Raw genomic sequence first — 27,436 nt, 5'->3', positions numbered from 1 at the left:
GACCCCAGGTTGACGACTCTGCCGTCAGCTCTTTGGAGCAGATTCAGCCCCGCCGCCCCAGCCTCCCCACCTGTGTGTGAGGGGAGAAAGGGAGGGGAGGGAGGGAGAGAGAGAGGGAGAGAGGGGGAGGGAGGGGAGAGAGAGGGAGAGAGAGAGGGATGAGAGGGGGAGAGAGGGGGAGGGAGGGGAGAGAGAGGGAGAGAGGGGGAGGGGAGGGAGAGAGGGATGAGAGAGGGAGAGAGGGGAGAGAGAGAGGGATGAGAGAGGGAGAAAGGGGGGGAGGGGAGGGAGAGAGGGATGAGAGAGGGAGAGAGAGGAATGAGAGAGGGAGAGAGGGGGAGGGAGGGGGGAGAGAGGGGGAGGGAGGGGGGAGAGAGGAGAATGAGATATGATAGAGGGACATAAAGGGATTCAAAGGTGAGTGTGTGAGAAAGGTAGGGAGTTATTTGTATTATATCCTTTATCAGTATCTTACATTACATTACATTAATGGCATTTATCAGACGCTCTTATCCAGAGCGACGTACAGTTGATTAGACTAAGCAGACAATCCCCCCCTGGAGCAATGCAGGCTCAAGGGCCCAGCGGCTGTGCGGATCTTATTGTGGCTACACCGGGATTAGAACCAGCGACCTTGCGTGTCCCAGTCATTTACCTCAGCCACTACGCTACAGGCCAGCCTCTTATTGTTGTTACGCACAGATCACGACCAAAAAAAGCTAAAAGTGGCACGGAAAAGGTTTAATTATCATGAACTAGTGCACTAGTGCTTTAGTGACGTTGCATCTTGACACAGTGTTTTGGGTTATTGCTCATATTAAATCAGGTGATTGCACTTCTGTTAATCCGCCACTGTGAGTCTGTGCGGTGACTTTGAAACACTGCAAGATGGATGAACAGTCAAAGGTAAGGACAGGAGTGGCGGGGGTGAGAGACAGGCAGCGGCTGGTTACCGTGGAGACCGTAGGGGCGCGTGGAGCGCCTCTCCGACAGGACGGACAGGACCATCCTGTCCCGGAAGAGCATCTTCCGCACCACCCCATCACCCCCCCGGAACCTCCCCTCCCCCCCCGACCCGGGGCGCAGGGAGAACTGCTCCAGAATCACCGGGTACCTGAGAGAGAGGGGGGGAAGGGAGGGAGAGAGGGAGGGTGGAGGGAGGGAGAGGGGGGGTCGGAGAGGGAGGGAAAGAGAGAGGGAGAGAGGGAGGGAAAGAGAGAGAGGGAGAGAGGGAGAGAGGGAGGGGGGTGGAGAGAGGGGGTCGGAGAAGGAGGGAGGGAGAGAGGGAGTGAGGAACATGGAGATGGAAGAAATAAAGAGAGTGAGGGTAGAAGAGAGGAGAGATGGAGAGATGAAGGACATGATATGGTGGGAGAGTGAATGAGTGAGTGTGAGTGTGAGAGAGAGAGAGAGAGAGAGAGAGAGAGAGAGAGCTGGGGTTAGTCCAAATGCACCATTACACTGCACCCCCACCCCTCCCCCAAGCGCTGTTCTGGCCCCACCTCTTCTCCAGGATCTCCGGGTCGGTGATGCGCGTGTTGGTCATGTGACTGTGGACACCGCTGCGGCCATGCCAGCCGGGCCCCGCCCCGGTGCCCCCAGCAACAGTCTCATAGTAACCCACCCGGTCACTGCCGAATGACACGTTGTTCATGCAGCCCTGTGGAACCAAGAGGGACCATCATCACATCGCATCACAGTACGTACACTGTACACTGATTTATCCAGAGCCGGGGTGTCCAGGGTGGGCTGTTTCGGCTTCTAGTTTTCATGCAAACTTGTGCACTTAATTATGCAATTAGTGCAATCATTTTGTCATTTTTTTTCTTTTTTGAGAAGTTCGCGAATGAGAGCTGAAGACCCCTTCCTGTGTCACAACATTAAACATCTAACTGTGGTCTAATCTACGGTCAAAGACCACAAGAAGGTGTATTCGGCGACGCTGTAGGAATGGAACCGTCTACTTCCGAGTGCGTTCACCCGATAACCATGCCAACCGTCGTCTCTCGTCTGGACAGCGCTCACCTGTGAGGCCGCGCACACCTCGAAGGCACGGAATATGACATCCACCACCCGCTGTGATGTCAGCACGTTGCCGCCCACCACCGCGGCGTTCTGGGACGGCTGGAGAATGGAGCCGGTGGGAATGATGACTTTGATGGGGCTGAGGCAGCCCTGAAACAGAGCAGAGGACGCGTATATCAGAGCTCGGGGATGCGCTCCTACAGGAGGGGAAACCGTTTATCAAAGCGCCGGGATACGCTCCTACAAAACGGGATGCTGTTTATCAGAGCTCCGGTACACCGTTTATGCTCTCACTAACCTGCCAACTAACTACCTAAATAACTTAATAATTTGCTAACTAATTCACTAAGTAACTTGCTAACTAGCTTGCTAAAAAAACCCTGATAATTCGCAAACTAACCCGCAACGTTTCTTGCGAAGTAACTCGCTAAATAACTTGATAATTCGCTAACTATCTCGCCAGGTAATTTGCTAACTAGCAAACTTGCTAACTAACTAGCAAACTTGCTAACTAACCAGCCAACTTGCGAACTAACTCACGTTCAGCAGGCTGAAGACTCTCCACAAGGGAGAGCCTTGAGCACTCAAGTAAGTACCGGGGGCGTTTAGACTGGTGATACTGTGTGTTATGAGACTAAATCATAGAAACGCTCTAGACCCGGAAGCTTAGAATCACACTAATAAGAACGTATGCAAAGGGGGAATTATGTTGGTTACGCTGTGCATGGAATTGAGCCTTCTTTTAAAATGGTTGGACAGAGTTTTCTATGTTGCACTCAATCCTGCACTTGGTACATTTCTGTACACGACCACGCTACCGATGAACAATACCTGCTTGTATCAAAACTATCCCACATAATGGCCTTGGGCTGACTGACCTGGTTGAGGGGGATGTCCTGTCCCACCATGCAACGCAGGCAGTAGATCAGAGCGGAGAGGGTGATGGCGCGAGGGGCGTTACAGTTTCCCCAAACTTCTGTTCCTGTTCCCGAAAAATCGAACACAGCCGTGCCCTGAGGGAGGAAGGACAGACAGGGTGATTTTACCACACAGTGGACTGAGGCCCTTTATGCCTGGGTTGTAGCACTCTCTCTCACTCTCATTTAGCAGCCTGGCAATTCTCCACTAGGGGGAGCTATTAGCATTATCCTTGTAAATGTGTTCTGATACTCTGATATTAAGAAAATGCTGGAAATGAAAGGGAATACTCTGCCTATTGAATAAGCCCCATGACTGTAGCTCACTGACCTGAACCAATCAAGTGCTTTTCTACAGAGAGCAAAGTCATTTGTTTGGTTGAGAAGTGCGTGTTCAGTACAGAGATTATCAGGGACGTTACCTGCTCCAGGCTACTCACACAAACAATGGGACAGCTGGGCATAACCTATACTTAATTTCCAATAAGTATACATTATAAGATTATGCCTTTTGGAGTGATAAATATCACTGGCTAGCCTGATGAATGACTGGCCTGATGGAGGCAATTCGCTCATTGTTGGTTTGTTAATAACCGGCTCAGGCTCTCACCTCCTCCTCGTTGATCTGAACCCTCAGTTTGATCAGAGTGCCGTCGTCCATCTGATCCTCCGACTGCACGTCCAGGCAGCCCTTCTCCTGCCTGCGGCGACGAGCGAAGTCCCTCAGCATGTCCCTCACTGCCAGCTCTGCGTTACTCTGTAACACACACACATCCCTCACTGCCAGCTCTGCGTTACTCTGTAACACACACACACATCCCTCACTGCCAGCTCTGCGTTACTCTGTAACACACACACACATCCCTCACTGCCAGCTCTGCGTTACTCTGTAACACACACACATCCCTCACTGCCAGCTCCGCGTTACTCTGTAACACACACACACACACATCCCTCACTGCCAGCTCTGCGTTACTCTGTAACACACACACACACATCCCTCACTGCCAGCTCCGCGTTACTCTGTAACACACACACACACATCCCTCACTGCCAGCTCCGCGTTACTCTGTAACACACACACACATCCCTCACTGCCAGCTCCGCGTTACTCTGTAACACACACACACACACACACATCCCTCACTGCCAGCTCCGCATTACTCTGTAACACACACACACACATCCCTCACTGCCAGCTCTGCGTTACTCTGTAACACACACACACATCCCTCACTGCCAGCTCCGCGTTACTCTGTAACACACACACACACACATCCCTCACTGCCAGCTCTGCGTTACTCTGTAACACACACACATCCCTCACTGCCAGCTCTGCGTTACTCTGTAACACACACACACATCCCTCACTGCCAGCTCTGCGTTACTCTGTAACACACACACACATCCCTCACTGCCAGCTCTGCGTTACTCTGCAACACACACACACATCCCTCACTGCCAGCTCTGCGTTACTCTGTAACACACACACACACATCCCTCACTGCCAGCTCTGCGTTACTCTGTAACACACACACACACACACATCCCTCACTGCCAGCTCTGCGTTACTCTGTAACACACACACACACACACATCCCTCACTGCCAGCTCTGCGTTACTCTGTAACACACACACACACATCTCTCACTGCCAGCTCTGCGTTACTCTGTAACACACACACACATCCCTCACTGCCAGCTCTGCGTTACTCTGTAACACACACACACACACACACATCCCTCACTGCCAGCTCTGCGTTACTCTGTAACACACACACACACATCCCTCACTGCCAGCTCTGCGTTACTCTGTAACACACACACACACACACACATCCCTCACTGCCAGCTCCGTGTTACTCTGTAACACACACACACATCCCTCACTGCCAGCTCTGCGTTACTCTGTAACACACACACACACACATCCCTCACTGCCAGCTCTGCGTTACTCTGTAACACACACACACACATCCCTCACTGCCAGCTCTGCGTTACTCTGTAACACACACACACACACACATCCCTCACTGCCAGCTCTGCGTTACTCTGTAACACACACACACATCCCTCACTGCCAGCTCTGCGTTACTCTGTAACACACACACACACATCCCTCACTGCCAGCTCTGCGTTACTCTGTAACACACACACACACCTCACTGCCAGCTCTGCGTTACTCTGTAACACACACACACATCCCTCACTGCCAGCTCTGCGTTACTCTGTAACACACACACACACACACACATCCCTCACTGCCAGCTCTGCGTTACTCTGTAACACACACACACACACACACACACATCCCTCACTGCCAGCTCTGCGTTACTCTGTAACACACACACACATCCCTCACTGCCAGCTCTGCGTTACTCTGTAACACACACACACACCTCACTGCCAGCTCTGCGTTACTCTGTAACACACACACACACACATCCCTCACTGCCAGCTCTGCGTTACTCTGTAACACACACACACACACATCCCTCACTGCCAGCTCTGCGTTACTCTGTAACACACACACACATCCCTCACTGCCAGCTCTGCGTTACTCTGTAACACACACACACACATCCCTCACTGCCAGCTCTGCGTTACTCTGTAACACACACATCCCTCACTGCCAGCTCTGCGTTACTCTGTAACACACACACATCCCTCACTGCCAGCTCTGCGTTACTCTGTAACACACACATCCCTCACTGCCAGCTCTGCGTTACTCTGTAACACACACACACATCCCTCACTGCCAGCTCTGCGTTACTCTGTAACACACACATCCCTCACTGCCAGCTCTGCGTTACTCTGTAACACACACACACATCCCTCACTGCCAGCTCTGCGTTACTCTGTAACACACACACACACACACACACACACACACACATCCCTCACTGCCAGCTCTGCGTTACTCTGTAGCACACACACACACACACACATCCCTCACTGCCAGCTCTGCGTTACTCTGTAACACACACACACACATCCCTCACTGCCAGCTCTGCGTAACTCTGTAACACACACACATCCCTCACTGCCAGCTCTGCGTTACTCTGGAACACACACACACACACGCACGCACGCACAGCTTATCTGCAAAAAATCATCAGACCCTACACCCCTGCCAGACCTCTTCGTTCAGCCTCCACAGGCCGCTTGGCACCTCCCCCTCTCAGAACCTCCACCTCACGCTCACGACTACTGTCTGTTCTGGCTCCACGGTGGTGGAACGAACTCCCCGTTGAGGTCAGAACTATAGAATCTCTCCCCACCTTCAAGCGCAAGCTGAAGACACACCTCTTCAAGCAGCACCTCTCCCCATCCCTCCCTACCTCCCTGTGAACCTTAATTGTTGTCTCTGTGACTTGCTTTGTGTATCGGTATTTTTAGTTGGCTAGGTAAGCAGTGTTTGGATAGTTAACTTTGGTCACTTTTGCTGTTTGTTTGTTTGTTTGTTTAAAAAAATAAAAAAAATAAAAAAACAAAATGGCCCTTGTCCTTATCTTTGTTGTACAGGTAGCAATTGAAATTGTACTTCCCTCTAGGGTCTTTCAGCGAACTTATCCCTGGTTATGGGTATGCACTTTGTTGTACGTCGCTCTGGATAAGAGCGTCTGCCAAATGCCAATAATGTAATGTAATGTAATGCACATACACACAGACATGCGCACAGACATACACACACATACACACACACACATATTATACACATATACACACACACATACACACACACGCACATTACATTACAGTCATTTAGCAGACACTCTTGTCCAGAGCGACGTACAATAAAGTGCAAATCAGAACACAGGGACAAGTGCGAAGCGTGAAGACCCACAAGGAAAGTACAGTTTTATAGAGTCTTTGACCACCTTCAAACACAGCCCTTCAGCCCTGCACCTTTCCCTCCCTACCATCCATCCATGCATCCATCCATTATCTTTAACCCGCTTATCCTGAACAGGGTCGCAGGGGGGCTGGAGCCTATCCCAGCATACATTGGGCGAAAGGCAGGAATACACCCTGGACAGGTCGCCAGTCCATCGCAGGGCACACGCACCATTCACTCACACACTCATACCTATGGGCAATTTAGACTCTCCAATCAGCCTAACCTGCATGTCTTTGGACTGTGGGAGGAAACCGGAGTACCCGGAGGAAACCCACGCAGACACGGGGAGAACATGCAAACTCCGCACAGAGAGGCCCCGGCCGACAGGGATTCAAACCCAGGACCTCCTTGCTGTGAGGCGGCAGTGCTACCCACTGCACCATCCGTGCCCCCTTTCCCTCCCTACCTCACTGCAATATTAGCCACGTAAAATATGTGTCTGTTATAGGTTGTAATTGCACTTGTGTATAATTCTTTCAGTATTCAGGGTATTCTAGCTACCAACTGTGGTATGCTACATGGAAAGTTGACCAAACTTGGGTGTCTGCTGCCCCCACCTGAATGTGGCCCATGTAGGCCTGCACCACAGCCAGCCCGTAGGTGTCAATCAACTCCTCCACCAGCTGGCAGCCTTTCTGATTCGCCGCCACCTGTGCACGCAGGTCCGACAGGTTGTCACGGAGATTGCGTGTCGCAGAGCATCCTGGGTACTGGGCGGGCGCCAGGAAGGCGGCGGTTACAGCTGAGGACAAGAAAGAGGGAAGAAAGGAGAATGTGAGACCAAAAAGGAGGGAGAAAAGAAAGGGCGAAGACAGAAAGGAAAAATGAGAGCGAGTGAAAGTGAGAGAGAGAGCAAGAGAGAGAGAGAGAGAGATATTAGCTAAGTCCCACTTGCATGTTAGAGCCAACTTCCTGTCCCATAACAGCAGACTACAAAAATACTTTACAATAAAATACTCAGGCTTATATACAGGCTGGCTCCCTCGCTCTTGCTCTCTCTCACCCTCCTCTTGGAAGATTCCGGATGTGACCAGTTTGAAGGAGGTGAAGACGGCGCCCTCCTGCTGCAGGGAGGTAGAATGCGGGGGCATGGAGCCGGGGGTGATCCCGCCGATGTCGGCGTGGTGCCCCCTACTGGCCACGAAGAACACCGGCCCATTGACACCCTTCCTGAACACCTGAGAGAGAGAGAGTGATAGAGAGATAGACAGTAAGAGTGAGAGGGAGAGAGATAGAGGGAGCGAGAGGGAGAAAAGCAACGTGTTCGGTGTTTACTCTGTTCATGTCTTACATTAGTTATTTAGCTGACACTTTAATCCAAGGAGACTTACAGTAGGTTAGACTAAGCAGGGGACAATACCCCCTGGAGGAATGCGGGGTTAAGGGCCTTGCTCAAGGGCCCAACAGCTAGCTGTGTGGAATTTATCGTGGCTACACCGGGGGCTTGAACCGCCAACCTTCCGGGTCCCCGTCAAGCACCTTAGCCACTTAGCCACTAGGCTACAGGCTTCCCCCTTCAGTGTTTACTACATCAGGACTGCCCAACCATGTTCCAGCACATCTACCATGCTGGAGGTTTTCATGTCAAGCCTAAACTGGCACAGGGCTGGAGTGAAAACATACATAGATGATAGATGTGCAGGAACAGGGTTGGCCAGCTCCAATTTGGCACATCTGACTCCACTAATTAGCAGCTCTATTCAGTCTCTAGCTGTTCAATGAGTTTTCCAACCTTTGTTAAGGTTGGACTGAAAACCCACAGGACAGTGGATCGCCAGGAACAGGTTTGGGCAGCCCTGCGCAACATGATTCGCAACGCTAAAAATGAGCAGAGCATTCGGTAAAACGAATCAAAACCAGAGCGCACGATACAATTTCTGAGAACCGTAAACGCGTTTACAGTAAATATAGCGGTCGCATTTTAGAAGCTGGTCAGTGTGGAACCATTGGAAACGTACCGTGCGAGTGTCTGAAATAAGAGAGGCGAGTCATGCGTCACTGCACCATAATGCAGCTCGGATTATGTGTTCACACCAGTCTCATGATCTTCCTGGACGTATTTTAAGTTACAGGACATAAGCCCCACACAAAAACACACCCCGTCACCAGTGCCCAGCCCAGATTTTTGTTTCTGGTCATCCAGAGCACTGCACAAATGCACAAAGTAGGGCAACTAAACTGGTTCCTGGACCACAATAAGAACCCTCTTCACCAAAGGTCACGTATGCAGCCTACAGCCGAAGAGATTGGAAGTTGAGTTCAAATCTGTCATTGTGAACCACTGGTCACTTTCTAGAGGCAGTGTAGCGCAGGGCTGCCCAACACCATTCCTGGAGATCTACAGTCCTGCAGGTTTTAATTTCAACCCCAGCCCTAGTGTAGAGCCCAGAAGTAAGTGTAATTTCAGTATAGATTCAATGTAGTCAGAATAGAGTCAGTGTAAATTCAGTATAGAGTCAGTGTAGATTCAGTCTATATTCAGAATAGTGTCGGTGTAGACTCAGTGTAGACTCAGTACAGAGTCGGGCGTAAATGACTCACTGGTGTGTAGGTTCAGTACAGAATCGGGAGTAAATGACTCACTGGGGTCTAGATTCAGGACAGAGTCGGGCGTAAATGACTCACTGGTGTGTAGGTTCAGTACAGAGTCGGGCGTAAATGACTCACTGGTGTGTAGATTCAGTACAGAGTCGGGTGTAAGTGAATCATTACATTACATTACATTACATTATTGGCATTTGGCAGACGCTCTTATTCAGAGCGACGTACAACAAAGTGCATACCCATAACCAGGGATAAGTTCGCTGAAAGACCCTAGAGGGAACTACAATTTCAACTGCTCACTGGAGTGATGACGGTGAGGTCAGGGAGGTGGCTCCCCCAGCAGAGGGGTGATTACTCAGGATCACGTCTCCTTCCTTCAGATCGCTCCCAATCGCTCGGATCTACAGAGAGACGGGGTGGAAAAACAGGAGAAAGAGGAAGGAATTAATACGTAAGAGTTATTTTCCTTTCTGTGCTTTTTTTTTTTTTTAACATTTTTATTTTTTTTATAAAAAAATTACTCTTATGTGCATAGTGAGTGGCTGTGAGAGCACAGGTCAGTCTCTATGGCAACCAGACCCGGGTCAAATGCATAACTGTTCTGGACTCAAAATACTTTTCTAAGGTTTACAGCTTTCTGTTTTTCCATCTACCAGCAGAGGAGGGTTCCTCCAGAGATTTCTTCCCATTGGGGAGTTTTTTGCCATTTTGTGGGTTCAGGTCTGGTGTTTGCTCTTCTGTTACTCTGTAAAGAGCCTTTGTGACTCTTCTGTAAAACAAAACTGAATTGATTTAAACTTTTCTGGTGTATTGTAACCTACGCAAGACTCTCAAAAAGTGCAAACCCTGCCCTCTGGTCCTCTCGGTTGGCTCAACTGCACCAGGCGAGATCGGTCGAGCGCAGAACACAGTATTTGACTCCCCAGCGGTTGCGCGTTTGACCCTGGTCTGGTCTGGTCGGGTCTGGTCTGCACCCGGGCCCACCTGGTACTGCACGGTCTCCTGCATGGCCCCCAGGTGCACGGGGATGTGGGGTGCGTTGGACACCAGGCCCCCGTCTGGCCCGAACACGGCGCAGGAGAAGTCCAGACGCTCCTTGATGTTGGTGGAGATGGAGGTGCGCTGGAGCACTCTGCCCATCTGCTCTGTAAGGGGCGGGCAGGGGAGGGGGGGGGGGGAAGGGGGGCGTTATGTAACCCACGGAAACACACCCCTCAGTCCACACGCGGCTGTCCCATAAGGCCCACGTACAGTACGGGCCTTGTGTGTATCCTAAAACACACACGCGGACACACGCACACACACACGCGCACACACACAGCTGTCCCATGAGGCCCACGTACAGTACGGGCCTTGTGCGTGTGTGTGTGTGTGTATCCTAAAACACACACACACACACACACACACACACACAAACACCATTCTGTCCTCCTCCACTTCCCAAATCCCAAAACCCCACAGGGCTCTTTCTCCAGTTCCGCTCAAACTCTCTGCTTTCAGTCCGAGTGAGTGAACCTCCACTGTCTCATCTGTCTCCCCATCAATCACTCCATCCCCAAATGTCTTTTCCATCCCTTTCTTTTCCTGCTCCCCTTCCTCCCCTCCCCCTTTCTTTCTCTTCCTCCTTACTCTTCCTTTCCTCTACATCCTCCACTTGCACCATCCCACCATTTCATCTTCCCAACCCTCTCCTCCAGTTCTCCTCTCCCTGTCTGTCTCTTTCTTTCCCTCCCTCTCTCCACTCCCTCCCTCCATCCATCCCTCACCTCTTGCTGTCTTTCTGTCCCTCTCTCTCACCCCCCTCCCCCTCTCTCTCTCCCTCCCTCCCTCCTCTCCCTCTCTCTCTCCCTCTCCCCCCTCTCTCCTCCTCTCCCCCCCCTCTCTCCCTCTCCCTCCTCTCCCTCTCCTCTCCCCCCCTCTCCCTCTCCCTCTCCCTCCCTCCCCCTCCCCCTCCTCTCCCTCCCTCTCCCTCTCCCTCTCCCTCCCTCTCCCTCCCCTCCTCTCCCTCCCCTCCTCTCCCTCCCTCCCTCTCCCTCCCTCTCCCTCCCCTCCTCTCCCTCCTCTCCTCTCCCTCCCCTCCTCTCCTCTCCTCTCCCTCTCCCTCCCCTCCTCTCCTCTCCCTCTCCCTCCCCTCCTCTCCTCTCCTCTCCCTCCCCCTCCCTCTCTCCCTCCCCTCTCCCTCCCCCTCCCTCTCTCCCTCCCCCCCCCCTCCCTCCCTCTCTCCCTCCCCCCTCCCTCCCTCTCCGTCCCCTCTCCCCCTCTCCCTCCCTCTCCTCACCAGCGATGCTCATGAAACGATGGGAGAAGATGGAGAGCTGCACAGTGTCCAGCTCAGTTCCCAGCATGCTCAGCTGCTGCTCCGATCCCACTGCGATGCACATGTCGCCCCCTGCTGTCATCTGAGCCACACAGCAGGGCTCGACCAGGATGGTGCTGAGAGACGGAGAGGGAGAGGGAAAGGGAGGGAGAGAGGGAGTGAGAGAGAGAGAGGGAAAGGGACAGAATGAGAGAGGGAGCAAGAGAGAGAAAGAGAGAGAGAATTAGTTTCACGGGAGCTGTTTTCCAGTGATTTACACAGAGAGAGTACTTTATTCATTATATATGCAAGTCAGGGCAATACATTCCCAGCCACACAGTCTCACACTTCAAAGTCATTGGCTGTGCTGCATTCAAATGTAAATCTTATGCGTTACATAAAGAGAGAGAGAGAGAGAGAGAGAGAGAGACATATACTGTATAAACTCTCACTCTCACACACACACACACACACACACCTGTGCTTGTCGATGATGATGGCGGGGCCCTGAATGCTGTGGTCGCAGGACAGCTCGTCCCACAGGTACACGTTGGTTTCCAGGTAACCGTCCTCAAAGTAACACTGGGTCACCTGGGTAACGGGGAGAGACCAGAGGGGTGAGGGGAGATGTGCTTACGGAGAGTCACACACAGGGCCACGTCAGCAGAGCATCAGACACGTGCAGGGACAGTACAGGTCCCATAACTGATGACTCACTGCTCATCAAACTAGAAAAGAAGAGCTAGTCCCGTTTTTCCCAACTGAGTGCTGGGAATGCGTTCACAAACTGATGGTGATACGTAAGCTTTGTACTATAAGTGAGATGTTGCAGTACTATAACGTATATGATAGTACTATGAGTGATATGTCATAGTACTAGAAGTGATAGACATAGAAGTATATAGTACATATCACACCTCATCAGGCTGTACTGGGAACTGGTGACCTACAGGGCTTGGAGTCAGTGTTTGGCTGTTAATAAGTAACTTTGGGCTAGTTGTTTTGGTGGCAGATTTTGAACTCACATTTCTGCCCAGTTAGCTAACGTTCGCAAACATATTCAAACTTTTTTCCGTTTGCCACGAACGCTGGCTAACGTTAGCGAACTATTTTAAAAGGTAGTCCGCAGCGAACATGGCTGTCGACGGAGAAAACGCGGAGAGAACACAAGTTGACAATTATCTGGCTGTTATAATACACTTTAATCAATGTAATATTAGTTCTTACCTTAAAAAATAAATCACAGATAAGCAACGAATCAGCTAGCCGGCATAGTTAACTCTAAGTCGTATCCATTTGGTGGTGAACTAAATGGAATGTTCATTTAAAATCGTTCAACAGCAACAGTTTGCTGCAAACATAGTTCGCCGTGAACGTTTGCGATCTTGAACGCACGTCTGGTTTCAACCCCATATAAACCCCCGACAATGCTTGTAACTTCACACCTCTCTTTGATTAGCAGTGTGGAGCGCATCCCCACGGCAGCCAACTCCCTGCAGGCTTGTCGCCAGCGTTCCCGGGAGCCTTTCCAGACACGGAATAATCATTATTCCCAGTTCAGTGAGCCGCTCTTTCGCCCTAATCTACGCTGCTCTCTCAAAGGGTCTAAAGTACACAAACATAAGCACGCACATGCTCCAAATAAAGACACAAACTGCCCGGGTGTTCAGACCGTTTACAGGAGGCCGCTGGCTCACAGTGTCATGTGATGAATTATCCCCCCACCTTGACAGGCCTGGGGGGTCCACGGCCCAGGCGGGAGCGCATCATGGGCTTCATTCCCGATTTCCCAGAACCCCTGACCCGGATGTCGTCCACGATGATGGTGCGGTCCGGGATGGTGAAGCCGAACTCCTTCAGGTACCTGCGCGGGAGAGAAGAGGATGAGGAGGATGAGGAGGAGGAAGGCTGAAGGCTGATGACCTATACACCAGCAAGACCCCTCCGTTCTGCCACTTCGTGCCGTCTGGCGCCTCCCCCTCGCCACACCTGCACTTCACGCTCACGACTGCTGTCTGTCCTGGTGGTGGAATGACCTCCCGGTGGATGTCAGAACGGCAGAGTCTCTGACCTCCTTCAAGCGCAGACTGAAGACCCATCTCTTCAGGCTACACCTTTCCCTCCCCAACTCACAATCACCGTGATTAGCCTTAGACCGTAATGGCACTTATGTATAGATATCGTTACTTGTATAGGTATTGTTGTTTTTATTACCTGTTGTATTGTTGTATTCTAGCTGCCAACTGTGGTATGCTAGTTTGAAAGTTGATTGTACTCTGCAAGGGTTTTGAATTTCTGTATGTTTACACGGAACAGTACTGTCCTCTTAGGTCCACTTTTGCACTTGTTCTTGTGTTTGATTTGCACTTTGTTGTACGTCGCTCTGGATAAGAGCGTCTGCTAAATGCCACGTAATGTAATGTAATGATGTGGAGCAGGGGAAGGGACAGGCATGTTGCCGTGGTGATGAGGTGCATACAGGTGAATGCATGAGCCTGTGACGTCAGGTGTAAACTTGAATGTTCTGTTTGATGTCATGCGTTTACCCTGGGGCCTGTATCACAGAGCAGGACTGCATAATTAGTTATTCAGATAACTGCGCTGAGTAAAACACCAGAACACCTCTTTACTTCAGTCCATGTTCGAGATTTGGGAGGTTCCTGGTTTTACTCAGTGCAGTTAGCAGTTATCCAGCTAACTCAGTAATCCGGCTTCATGAAACACACCCTTGATTTCATGCATGTAAACCTGACATCACTCGAGTAAACCAGAGGTCATGCGTGTAAACCTGATATGAGGCTAGTATACCTGAGGTCATGCGTGTAAACCTGATATGAAGCTAGTATACCTGAGGTCATGCGTGTAAACCTGATATGTAGCTAGTATACCTGAGGTCATGCGTATAAACCTGATATGAGGCTAGTAAACCAGAGGTCAGGCATGTAAACCTGACGTCAGGCTAGTAAACCTGAGGTCAGGCGTGTAAACCTGACGTGAGGCGTGTAAACCTGACGTGAGGCGTGTAAACCTGACGTGAGGCGTGTAAACCTGACGTGAGGCGTGTAACCTGAGGTCAGACGTGTAAACCTGACGTGAGGCGTGTAAACCTGAGGTCATGCATGTAAACCTGATATGAGGCTAGTAAACCTGAGGTCAGGCGTGTAAACCTGATATGAGGCGTGTAAACTGAGGTCATGCGTGTAAACCAGAGGTCAAGCGTGTAAACCTGACATGAGGCTAGTAAACCTGAGGTCAGCATGTAAACCTGACGTGAGGCTAGTAAACCTGACATGAGGTGTGTAAACCTGAGGCTATGTATGTAAACCTGATATGAGGCTAGTAAACCTGACATGAGGCTAGTAAACCAGAGGTCATGCGTGTAAACCTGACGTCAGGCTAGTAAACCTGAGGTCAGGCGTGTAAACCTGACGTGAGGCGTGTAAACCTGAGGTCAGGCGTGTAAACCTGACGTGAGGCGTGTAAACCTGAGGTCATGCATGTAAACCTGATATGAGGCTAGTAAACCTGAGGTCAGGCGTGTAAACCTGATATGAGGCGTGTAAACCTGAGGTCATGCGTGTAAACCAGAGGTCAGGCGTGTAAACCTGACATGAGGCTAGTAAACCTGAGGTCAGGCATGTAAACCTGACGTGAGGCTAGTAAACCTGACATGAGGTGTGTAAACCTGAGGATATGTATGTAAACCTGATATGAGGCTAGTAAACCTCACATGAGGCTAGTAAACCTGAGGTCATGCGTGTAAACCTGACGTGAGGCGTGTAAACCTGAGGATATGCATGTAAACCTGATATGAGGCTAGTAAACCTGACATGAGGCATGTCAACCTGAGGATATGCATGTAAACCTGACATGAGGCGTGTAAACCTGAGGTCATGCGTGTAAACCTGATATGAGGCTAGTAAACCTGACATGAGGTGTGTAAACCTGAGGATATGCATGTAAACCTGATATGAGGCTAGTAAACCTGACATGAGGTGTGTAAACCTGAGGATATGCATGTAAACCTGATATGAGGCTAGTAAACCTGACATGAGGCGTGTAAACCTGATATGAGCCATGTAAACCTGAGGTCATGCGTGTAAACCTGATATGAGGCTAGTAAACCTGATATGAGCCATGTAAACCTGAGGTGATGCGTGTAAACCTGATATGAGGCTAGTAAACCTGATATGAGGCATGTAAACCTGAAGTCAGGTGTGCAAGATGCACGGTCACACCGGTACCTCTTGGTGAAGGCGGTGCGGAAGTCACCGGTCTGGCAGGAGAGGGGGTTGCCGGGGTGACCGGCGGCGGTGACCATGAGGGCGCAGTCGGTGCCCTCGTAGCGCAGGTGGAGGAAGACCTCGGTGCTGATCTGAGCGCTGCAAGAGGAAGGGCGGGAGATGAGCGGGGTCACTACAGGCAGGGCTTAGCGGCGCTGCGCGATATGAGGAAAATATGCCATATATGATAACGCTGTTCAATATTGCGATGATGACATGACTTGCGATAAATAAACAAATATCATATAATAGTGTGCACAGATCTTTCAGCTTTAGGTACACTGCTAACATCAACCCCAGACAATGAATAGCCCAATGAATAATAATGATTCCAACATGCTTTTATTGAACAAATTACACATGGACATCCAATCAATTCAACAGAATAAATAATAAATAAATGCTATTCATCGCCGTTCAAGCTATCTTTTGCAAAGTGTTTGTCTGGTATGTTCATATCGCGATGACGATTAATATATGATATATTGTGCAGCCCTAGTGTTTATCAGAGCGAGTGAGGTCATAGTTCATAGGTGGTAGGTCATATGTGGCATGTCATAGGTGGTAGGTCATGGGTGGCAGGTCGGAGGTCATAGGTCATAGGTGGTAGGTGGTACCTGCTGAAGCCGCGGTTCCTCAGCTCCTCCTGGCAGCGCAGCGTGAGCTGCTCCACACGCATGTCCAGCTCAGCGAAGCAGCGCACCTCGTACTGCAGGGAGCAGGGCTCCTGCACCTCCTCCACCACATCAGCCAGGGCCAGGCCGTAGGCCGAGAGCAACCCGCTGTACCTGAGAGAGAGAGAGAGAGAGAGAGAGAGAGAGAGAGAGAGAGAGAGAGAGAGAGGCCTTTAAACACACACACACACACACACACACACAGTCCTAAGGCTGAGAGCACGGCACTGCACCGGAGAGAGAGGAAACAATCGTATAATATACACACACGCACGCACATACACACACGCACACAATTATACGCACACGCGCGCGCGCACGCACACACATTTCAGATTTCAGTTTTTGCATTTTATTAACTGAAGTAACATATTACATAATTTTTTTGATGATTGAGGCCGTCTGGATAGCCACAGGCAAGACAGCCAAGGTCTGCAGAAGAACTGTGGGAAGTCCTCTAACATAACTGCAGGACAGTGTACCCAAGATAACTGATGCAGATTTAAAGGTGAAGGGTGGTCACAACAAATACTGATTTGATTTAGTTCTTAACTGCTCATTGCAAAGTAAATATTTAGATGTTTAAAACTGTTGATTTAATTATTTTTTTGTACATGTGCCAAATACTTTTGCAAAGTAGTGTACATACATACTTTTACACATACAGACTTTACACACATACACACACACATAGATGATGTCCCGCACTTACACACACACACACACACACACACAAAACATACCCACACTGACACACACACACATACATGACATACCCACACTGACACACACACACACACACACAAACATACCCGCACTGACACACACACACACACACACACACAACATACCCACACTGACACACACACACACATACATGACATACCCACACTGACACACACACACACATACATGACATACCCACACTGACACACACACACACACACACACACAGCACATTCAGTTTCACGGTCATACACGCACAGCTGCGAACATACCAGCGCGGAGATTAAAGAAACCGGAGCAGGGAAGGGGGGGTGTGCGCGCACATGCTAAGGGGTGTGGTCACACGCACAACGACACATTGTGTGCCTTTTCCCACACATGCCACAGCGCACAGAGCACAGAGCCAGCCAATAAAAAGGGCAAAGTGGTATCGTGCAAACGGGGGATAAACCTGTCACAGATGGATGATGCCGGAACATTCAGGCCACCTGTTCCACCCCCACCCCCCGCAGCAGTATAAATCACCCCCCCCCCCCCCCCGCGCCGCTCTGGGAGAAAAGAGAATATTGCCACTGGGCCAAAACCGACACAGATCCCCTGTCACAGCGGGGCAACGTGACAGTCTCACTGTCAGGTCTGCTGCAGTTCTCCCTTACACTGTTCTATTCACACACACGTGCAGGCAGACATACACACACACACACATGCCGACACAGACACGCACACGTGCAGACATAAGCACACACACACACACACACACACACAAGAGCACTCACTTGTGCATGAAGTCTCACACATTCTGTCTGCTGTTGCTTTCGGTTACACTGTTCTATTCACACACACACACACACATACACGCACAGACACACAAACAGACACAGACAGATGCATACACAGATGTAGACAAACCCACAGACACACCCATTCACACACACACACACACAGACACACCCACATACACACACATGCAGAGACGCACATACAGATGCACAGAAACACACACACAGATGCGCACTCACACATGCACACAAACCCCCACACACACACACACACATGCAGAGACGCACAGACAGACACACACAAGCAGAAACAGAGACACACACACACACACACACACTCACTTGTGTATGAAGACGGTCTTCATGCCCAGGGCGCGGGCGATGGCACAGGCGTGTTGCCCCCCGGCTCCCCCGAAGCAGGCCAGCACGTGCTGAGACGTGTCGTGCCCCTTGGCCTTGTGGGAAGAACGTTTATGTAAAGCTGAAAATATGAATCTGTAACAGTTTTTTTGAGAAAAAAAATTAACACTTTGGGCAGGTGTGTGGCACTGTGTGCAGGGCGGATTTTTTACTTTTGTCATTCTGTTGAGAGTTTGTTGGGTATTCTGTTGAAGTACTTATTTGTTGGGCATCTGAATCTGGTGTTTATCGTTGGTTGAAAGGAGGACTACACAAAGTATTTTTAAAAGAATATTTATCTTCCTGCCTATCAATCTGTCTGTGTGTGTGTGTGTGTGTCTACCTACCAATGCTGGCCATAACTGAGTCATTTATGGGATGACCCGGTCGCTTTGGAGTATTGTACTACAGTGTACAGGTCTACAGAGAGCTCACCATCGTGAAACTCTCTAAACCAACCCACGAACAACCCCAGCCACCCACCAATTTACCTGCGTCAGGGCGCGGATTGGCCGACACATTGTCTCGTTCGCCACCCGGATGAAGCCCATGGCCACTTCCTCGATGCTCATGTCCGCATCGCTGCTACGGGCCTTTCCGCTGTTGCCGTGGTCGCCCTTGTGGCTGTTGCCGCACGATTGGCCGGTGGCCAGGAAGCTGTTGATGTCGCGGGTGAGGTGGCGGAAGCGCTTCATGGTGTCCTCGCTGGACAGATGCTCGTCCTCCCCGGGCCCGAAGATCCGCGGGAAGTAGGCGGGCAGCAGGCGGCCGAGGGCCAGATTAGCATCAGTCACGGTGAGGGGGCCCCCTGCAGGCCAGGAGGACCGAATTTACATTACATTACATTTATTCAGCAGACGCTTTCATCCAAAGTGACGTACAATGAATGCATGCTAGTAGCGTAGTGGTTAAGGTACATGGCTGGCACCCGCAAGGTCGGTGGTTCGATCCCCGGTGTAGCCACGAGAAGATCCGCACAGCCGTTGGGCCCTTGAGCAAGGCCCTTAACCCTGCATTGCCCCAGGGGAGGATTGTCTCCTGCTTAGTCTAATCAACTGTACGTCGCTCTGGATAAGATCATCTGCATTAATGTAATGTAACGTAATGTAGTATGATTTTTGCACGTTTACACCAACCGTTTCAGACAGAAGAGTGAACAATCTGTTAATTTCACATACATTTCAGCTTGGTTGTCCAGCTGCCCTCTCAAGGTCAGTTAGTACCGCTTCTTCAATCCGATGACCAATAACATCTGCATTCCTAAATGGGTTTTGGGTACTCAGTGCGATCTTCTGGGCTCAACAGCACCCTGGGGGCCGTTCTGCTTTACGTTACTACCGTAGCCAACTCCCTTCTACCCTCAGGTGCCTCACAACCCCACCTCCAGGTCCCTCAGGTCGTCTAACTTGGGGCTCCTGGCTGTCCCGAGATCTAAACTCGAGCTCAGGGGTGACCTCGCCTCTGCTGTTGCAGCCCCTAGACTGTGGAATAGCACCCCCCTCTCGATCAGATCTGCCCCCTCCATTGAGTCCTTCAAGTCCAGGCTTAAAACATACTTTTATTCTTGGACACTGATGTGGTTTTATATGTGCCTATGTCCATGTTTTGTCATTCTGTACCTGTGTGCTGTGTGTATTGATGTGTATTGATGTGTCTTTTTTGTGATTTTTAACTATGATTTTACTGCCTGCTCTGATTTGTACAGCACTTGGGTTGTTTTTAAATGTGCTTTAGAAATAAATTTGATTTGATTTGATTGTTTTGGAGTCAAATACTTTTCCGTGCTCAATTGATCTTGATGCAATTGAGCCCACCAGGAGAACCAGAAGGCAGTGTTTGCTCTTTTGAGAGTATTTCATAGGTTCCAATACATCAGACAAGCTCAGGAAAATCCAAAACAAATAAAAGATTTGAGCCAGGTCTAGTTTGGGGCGCATAGTCTTTTTCGGACTGCTCGATTGCTTCCCCCATCTCTCAATTCCATGGTAATATACTGGTATGACATCTTTAAAAAACACCTATCGCCATTTTATGTTGTTTAACAGAAACTGAAAATAACACTATAAGAGAAAAAAAAACAAAAAAAAAAACCGCAAAACCATGGTATCACGGTATTCCAAGCCATTAAGTCACAAATAATTATAAACTTACATCAGAGAAAACTAAGAAGGCACCGGGAACAGTCAGGGAAATGCCACAGCACATGGGAGCACACGTGTGTGCACTGGGTATGAAAAAGCCTCCTGGCCCTTTTTCCGCATAATCCCAGCGTGAGCGCTTTTTAGATAATGAAACGCACTTCTCCCATACTGCACATAGCTGAACACTTACAGCCTCAGAGCTTAAATCTGCTTTTTAATTCTGCATTCCACTCACTCAGAAATGCAGCGAGAGAGAGAGAGCGAGAGATGTAGAATGCTGCCATGCAATCAACAGGCTACATATTTTACAGTATCCGTGTACATACTGTACATTTGGGCATAAATGTGTGCGTGTTTGCTAGAACATGTACAAGCGTCTGTATTCATATGCATGTGTGCATGTTTGTGTGCATATATTGTGCATCTGCGCATGCATGCACGTGTGTATGCGTGTTTCTTGTTTTAAAAATACATTTTTAAAAAGCTTTTATTTTCCTTTTTGTGCATCATTACATCCTATGGAAGGCAGTGCAGTATACTGGTTAGTGAACAGGGCTTGTGAATTCCATGCCTAAGTAGGACACAGTGGTCATACCCCTGAGCAAAGTGCATATTTTGAATTGCTTCTCAAATAAAATATGAAGCTGTATGAATGAATGCTATGTAAAAACGTAATACTCTGGATACAGGGTTCTGCTGAATGTTCCCTTCAACAAGAAGTAGGGGGGTTGGTCTCTTATGTTCTTTATCTGTTAGCAACACTGGGTTTATATTAACAAGCTTATAAATCCTGTTTGAATTCTTAGTGTTAGAGTTAGAGAGAGAGAGGGAGAGAGGGAGGGAGAAAGAGAGAGGGAGAGGTTGTGAAAACAGTTTTGCTGTTATGCAGACAAAGAACAAAGGTATGAAACGGACAAAGACAGGGAACGTAAAAACAAACGAGAGAGAATGTGAAGCGAGGGAGAGAGAGAGAGAAGGAGAGAGAGTGAATCTGTTCACTTGTAATGATTCTTCATCTGCAATATTTATTTAAAAATGTGTTGGTTAGAGAGTGCATGAGAGAGGAAGGCAGGTTGGAGATGGAGAGAGAGGGAGAGAGAAGAGAGAAAGAAGGAGAGAGGAAGGGGTGTTCTTACCCTTTCTGTAACAGGCAGGTCCTGGGTGGGCACCTGCGGATTCTGGCCCCACCACAAACATCCCCGACCTGAGGGGGAGAAGACACAAGAGGAAAGAGGGTTTCCTGACCTGCACATTCCAACAGACCCCTGGGATAGCATTCCCAGCCCTAGTCCTCCCACCCAGACCCTTCCCTGATGTTTGCAAGCACAACAAACTGGCTTTAGAACTTCAGAATAAAAACAAAGACACCGAAGAAGTCACTCGCCTGGTCTCATCTCCTGCCAAAAGAGCGGACAATGAGAAAAACCTGAGTGGTACGTTCTCTGTACTGGCCCCTTCGTTTACAGTGTGAAAGTGACCCGGGCTAAAGTTCTGTGTCCCTGTTGTTATAGCAGGTTACGAACATGGCCTGCCGAGTACCCCCACGGGAAAGTGCGAAACCAAGCTACAGCGAAACGCAGGAGGATATGGAGTTCTGCGTTTCAGCACTTGAGGTCTTGAGTTGTCCAGTTAACTTATATTGCCGTCAATATTCATGTGTTTTATTGACAAGGAACCGTGCAGAACATTAAGCAGAAATGTTGTCATTTGATGCAGTGCACCGTTTTCACCACCAGTCCCCCCGGAGCTGAAGCACCGAGGTCAGGAGACGGAGGAACGCGCTGTGAGCGCAGCCTGTGAAGCGGTGTCCGTGCTGATCACACGGACGCAGTTCCCCGACTGAGCACCGTGGGGCGCTGAAGGGCACTCGGAGAGCGGGCTCAGACCTGAAGAAGAGTCGGGAGCCGCCGCCAGCCGCCACCGTGTTGATGTCCAGCTGAGGGGCCTGCAGGGTGATCCCCGCCGTGCTGGCCTCGAAGACGTGCTCGTACTGCCCCGCGTAGCGACTCACGTCCGTGGAGGTGCCTGGGACACGCGCACGCACGCGTCAGAGGGAGGGAGGGAGAGGGGGAGAGAGAGAGAGAGAGAGAGGGAGAGAGGGAGAGAGGGAGAGAGGGAGAGAGAGAGGGGGGGGAGAGAGAGAGAGAGAAAGGGACAGAGGGAGAGAGAGAGAGGGGGAGAGAGAGAGAGAGAGAGAGAGAAAGGGACAGAGGGAGAGAGAGAGGGGGAGAGAGAGAGAGAGAGAGGGGGAGAGAGAGAGAGAGAGAGAGAGAGAAAGGGACAGAGAGAGAGAGAGAGAGAGAGAGAGAGAGAGAGAGAAAGGGACAGAGGGAGGGAGAGAGAGAGGGGGAGGGAGAGAGAGAGAAAGGGACAGAGGGAGAGAGAGAGAGAGAGGGGGGGGAGAGAGTGAGACGGGATATTTAAATATAGAGAGATTGTGAGGTCGTTAAGTGTTTGGACAGTGACAGAATTTTGAATGGCTGTAATTCCCACATGATTCACTCCACATGGATGTAAATAGTTCAGACTCTCAGCTCTATGTGAGCATATGTACGTCCATATCAAGTGCACTGTGTAGGAATTTCAGCCCTTCAAATTAGTGTCACTGTCCGCTGTATATATAGAGAGAGGGAGAGCCAGCATGGTTACTCTCTGAATCACGCACAGTTACTGTCACCGAGGAATCTGACTGGGGAAACTGCCACAGGCTGCAGGGCCCTGACAGCCCACATGGGGGCGCTACTGAGCGATGAGACAGGGACAAACCTGCCAACCGAACCCCAGCCGTTCTTGCATTACCTTGAGAGAGTTGGTACCTGCACATTCAGACAGTGGCCCTTAACTGCGTAGAGGGGGCGTTCTTCCTCATTTTAATAAACTCCATCATCATCATCCACAGCTCATTTTCCTCTCTGTACTGCTCAAGGATCAGGTCTTCATTAATTTGTTCAATTATTAGCTGAATTATGATTTTGCACGTAATGTATATGAAGTGACACGTGTTATTTGTGCTGTCTCAGTAAGAATATGTTGCTTATATTCTGTGTTTCAATGCAGTTAAACTCATATGGCCGAATGAGTAGCTGGAATCGGTCGAGGGACCAGCGTTAACTGGATGGAAGGGAAGCCTGCATACACACGGCCCTGTGCAGCAACACGCCAGAGCACAAATGAACCGCGTGGGTAAATATCCACCTGCACGACAGCGTCTGCTGTGCAAGTCGTGAACGGCAAGGGTTTGAGTGTAGGTGCCGCCCAGTGGCCCCTGTGCTCACCCCCCATGTCGAACCCGATGACGGGCTTGCTCTCCGCCTGGCTGTAGGAGGTGAGGGCGTACCCCACCACCCCCGCCGCCGGCCCCGAAAGCACCGCCCGGGACCCACAGAACCGATCCATGGGGGTGAGACCGCCGTCAGACTGCATGAACAGCACGTTCACATCCTGAGAGAGAGAGAGAGAGAGGGAGAGCAAGGGGGGAGAGAGAGAAGAGGGGGAGAGAGAGAGAGAGAGAGAGAGAGAGAGCAAGGGGGGAGAGAAAGAGGGGGAGAAAGAGAAAGAGAGAGAGGAGGGAGAGCGAGGGGGAGGTGGGAGAGGGAGAGAGAGAGAAAGAGAGAGAAAGAGAGAGAGCGAGGGGGTAGAGGAGGGGGGGTGGGAGAGAGAGAGAGCAAGGGGGTGAGAGAGAGAAGGGAGGGAGAGAAAAAGAGAGGGTAATAGACAGAAATAGAAACAGAGGGAAAGAAACAGTAGAATGTTGTCATGTACAATAATCATTTAGGCGTGATTGTATTTCCCCATTGTGTTTTTGTGCTCAACCTGTCTACAGAGCTAATTTCTCCTGAATTACTGATTTACTTTTCTTCACAGCATGCATTTCACCAGTCTACATATTTCACAGTGTGCATAAATGTGTGTGTGTGTGCGTGTGTGTGCGTGCGTCTTTCCATGTTCCATTTGCCCTCAGGTGTGTGCTAATAATGGAATGTAACACACACAGAGGGGAGTGTGATTGGACCAGGGTAAGGGAGAGGGGGAGTGTGATTGGACCAGGGTAAGGGAGAGGGGGAGTGTGATTGGACCAGGGTAAGGGACAGGGTGGGACAGGGGGAGTGTGATTGGACCAGGGTAAGGGAGAGGGGGAGTGTGATTGGACCAGGGTAAGGGAGAGGGGGAGTGTGATTGGACCAGGGTAATGGAGAGGGGGAGTGTGATTGGACCAGGGTAAGGGAGAGGGGGAGTGTGATTGGACCAGGGTAAGGGACAGGATGGGACAGGGGGAGTGTGATTGGACCAGGGTAAGGGAGAGGGGGAGTGTGATTGGACCAGGGGTAAGGGACAGGATGGGACAGGGGGAGTGTGATTGGACAGGGGGACCAGCTCCACACCCATCACCCACCTTCAGCCCGCCCCTGAAGCTGGAGGTGAACCCGCGCAGGTACTGGCGGATTTTGGGGGTGAGGTAGGCGTCGGCGCAGACAGTGAGCCCCCGGGGCACGACCCGCACCATGGGCATGACCTCGCTGGAGAGGGACACCTGAGTGAACCCCATTCTGCGGGCCAGGGAGCCTACCTCCTGCTCATGGGCCGCCCAGCTGGGGAGAGAGATTTACTGCAGTTATTATTATTATTATTATTATTAATCTAACCTGCTCGGCTGGGGGACCGTATGAGAAAGAGAGAGAGAAAGAGAGACGGAAGAGATCAAGATTCAGGGGTGGGGGGGAGAACGAGAGAAAGAAGGTGCGGTTGGTGGGAGGAGGAAAGAAGAGAGAGAGAAGCACAGGAAGAGGTGAGAAAAGAGGAAGAAGACAGGGAGGGGCAGGGTGTATTCAAACCTGACCACACCATCCCGTAACAATGAAACCATGTCACCACGTTACTGCAACGTTACGGCAATGTACTGAAAACGTTTTTTTTTGTTCCTGTGAAAGTGAATGTGGATCAGATTTAATGACAGAGAGGGGTGTGTGGGGGCAGAGAGGGGTTTGTGTGGGGCAGAAAGGGGTGTGTGTGGGGCAGAGAGAGGGGTATGTGGGGGGGCAGCGAGAGGTGTGTGTGTGTGCGCAGAGAGGGAGGTGTGTGGGGCAGAGAGGAGTGTGTGTGGGGCAGAGAGAGGTGTGTGTGTGGGGCAGAGAGGGGAGTGTGGGTGGGGCAGAGAGGGGGGTGTGTGTGTGGGGCAGAGAGGGGGGTGTGTGTGTGGGGCAGAGAGGGAGGTGTGTGGGGCAGAGAGGGGTGTGTGTGGGGCAGAGAGAGGTGTGTGTGTGGCGCAGAGAGGGGTGTGTGTGGGGCAGAGAGGGAGGTGTGTGGGGCAGAGAGGAGTGCGTGTGGGGCAGAGAGAGGTGTGTGTGTGGGGCAGAGAGGGGAGTGTGGGTGGGGCAGAGAGGGGGGTGTGTGTGTGGGGCAGAGAGGGGGGTGTGTGTGTGGGGCAGAGAGGGAGGTGTGTGTGGGGCAGAGAGGGGTGTGTGTGGGGCAGAGAGAGGGGTGTGTGTGGGGCAGAGAGAGGTGTGTGGGGGGCAGAGAGGGGGGTGTGTGTGGGGCAGAGAGAGGGGTGTGTGTGGGGCAGAGAGGGGTGTGTCTGGGGCAGAGAGAGGGGTATGTGAGGGGCAGAGAGGGGTGTGTGTGGGGCAGAGAGGGGTGTGTGTGCGGGCAGAGAGGAGTGTGTGTGGGGGCAGAGAGGGGGGTGTGTGGGGGCAGAGAGGGGTGTGTGGGGGCAGAGAGGGGTGTGTGGGGGCAGAGAGGGGGGTGTGTGGGGGCAGAGAGGGGGGTGTGTGGGGGCAGAGAGGGGGGTGTGTGGGGGCAGAGAGGGGGGTGTGGGGGGCAGAGAGAGGGGTGTGTATCGGGACAGGGAGGGGGGGTGTATCGGGACAGGAGGGGGGTGTATTGGGACAGGGAGGGGGGTGTATCGGGGCAGAGGGGGGTGTATCGGGGCAGGGAGGGGGGTGTATCGGGGCAGAGGGGGGTGTATCGGGGCAGAGGGGGGTGTATCGGGGAGTGTGGCAGGGCCCTGTACTCACGTGTAGGAGTGCAGCAGCAGGACAGCCAGGCTGGAGATCCCGCGCGACAGCACCCCCTTCAGGTCACGCTCCAGCCTCTGCAGGTCCACCTCACGCCACACCTCCAACTTATCCCCAGTGCAGCCTGTGACTGTGTGTGTGTGTGTGTGTGTGTGTGGTGTGAGTGTGTGCATGCATGTGTGTGTGTGTGTGCATGTGCATAGGTGTATGTATGTGTGTGTATGTGTGCGTGTGCATGTGCGTAGGTGTATGCATGTGTGTGTGTGCGTGTGTGTGCGGGGGGGTGTGAGTGTGTGTGTGTGTGTGTGTGTGTATGGGTGTGTGTGTGCGTGTGTGCGTGTGTGCATGTGTGTGTGTGTGTGTGTGTGTGTGTGCATGTGCGTAGGTGTATGTGTGTGTGTTTGTGTATGTGTGTGTGTGTGCATGTGCGTGTGTGTGCGGGGGGGGGGTGAGTGTGTGTGTGTATGGGTGTGAGTATGTGTGTGGGTGCATGTGCGTAGGTGTATGTGTGTGTGTGTGTGTGTGTGTGTGAGTGCGAGTGCGTGTGGAAAGGAGGGGGGTCGGAAAGGGGGAGAACATGAGAGGAGGGGCGAGCCGGACATTTGTAAAAGAGAACAATGAGGGAACAGCCTCAGGACGGGGGCTGTGTTCCTGAGTCTCGGCGTGTGAACGCAGACAGACTTCCTTCAGCGCAGCGGCCTCAGAAACAGCACCCACACCACTGCTAGTGCGTCCATGCTG

At 51.2% G+C, this 27,436-nt stretch overlaps 1 protein-coding gene across 1 annotated transcript in view; it reads right to left on the bottom strand.

The window, feature by feature from the left end:
• Positions 1-27,436, bottom strand: part of oplah (5-oxoprolinase, ATP-hydrolysing) — a 32,958-nt gene that overhangs the window by 705 nt on the left and 4,817 nt on the right. The window contains 23 exon segments of the mRNA XM_061239554.1: positions 1-70; positions 954-1,114; positions 1,503-1,660; positions 2,026-2,175; positions 2,904-3,038; positions 3,553-3,699; positions 7,400-7,584; positions 7,846-8,020; positions 9,687-9,718; positions 9,721-9,787; positions 10,371-10,531; positions 11,665-11,819; positions 12,161-12,273; positions 13,408-13,546; positions 15,927-16,064; positions 16,583-16,753; positions 18,487-18,599; positions 19,035-19,351; positions 21,821-21,888; positions 22,571-22,709; positions 23,960-24,125; positions 25,078-25,273; positions 26,696-26,825. Coding sequence (XP_061095538.1) covers positions 1-70; positions 954-1,114; positions 1,503-1,660; positions 2,026-2,175; positions 2,904-3,038; positions 3,553-3,699; positions 7,400-7,584; positions 7,846-8,020; positions 9,687-9,718; positions 9,721-9,787; positions 10,371-10,531; positions 11,665-11,819; positions 12,161-12,273; positions 13,408-13,546; positions 15,927-16,064; positions 16,583-16,753; positions 18,487-18,599; positions 19,035-19,351; positions 21,821-21,888; positions 22,571-22,709; positions 23,960-24,125; positions 25,078-25,273; positions 26,696-26,825 — 3,286 coding nt within the window.

Source organism: Conger conger, chromosome 4 (genome assembly GCF_963514075.1).
Source record: "Conger conger chromosome 4, fConCon1.1, whole genome shotgun sequence".
NCBI classification, from domain to species: domain Eukaryota; kingdom Metazoa; phylum Chordata; class Actinopteri; order Anguilliformes; family Congridae; genus Conger; species Conger conger.
The sequence above is the reverse complement of the archived record's forward strand: the minus strand, read 5'-3'. Positions and strand labels throughout refer to the sequence as shown.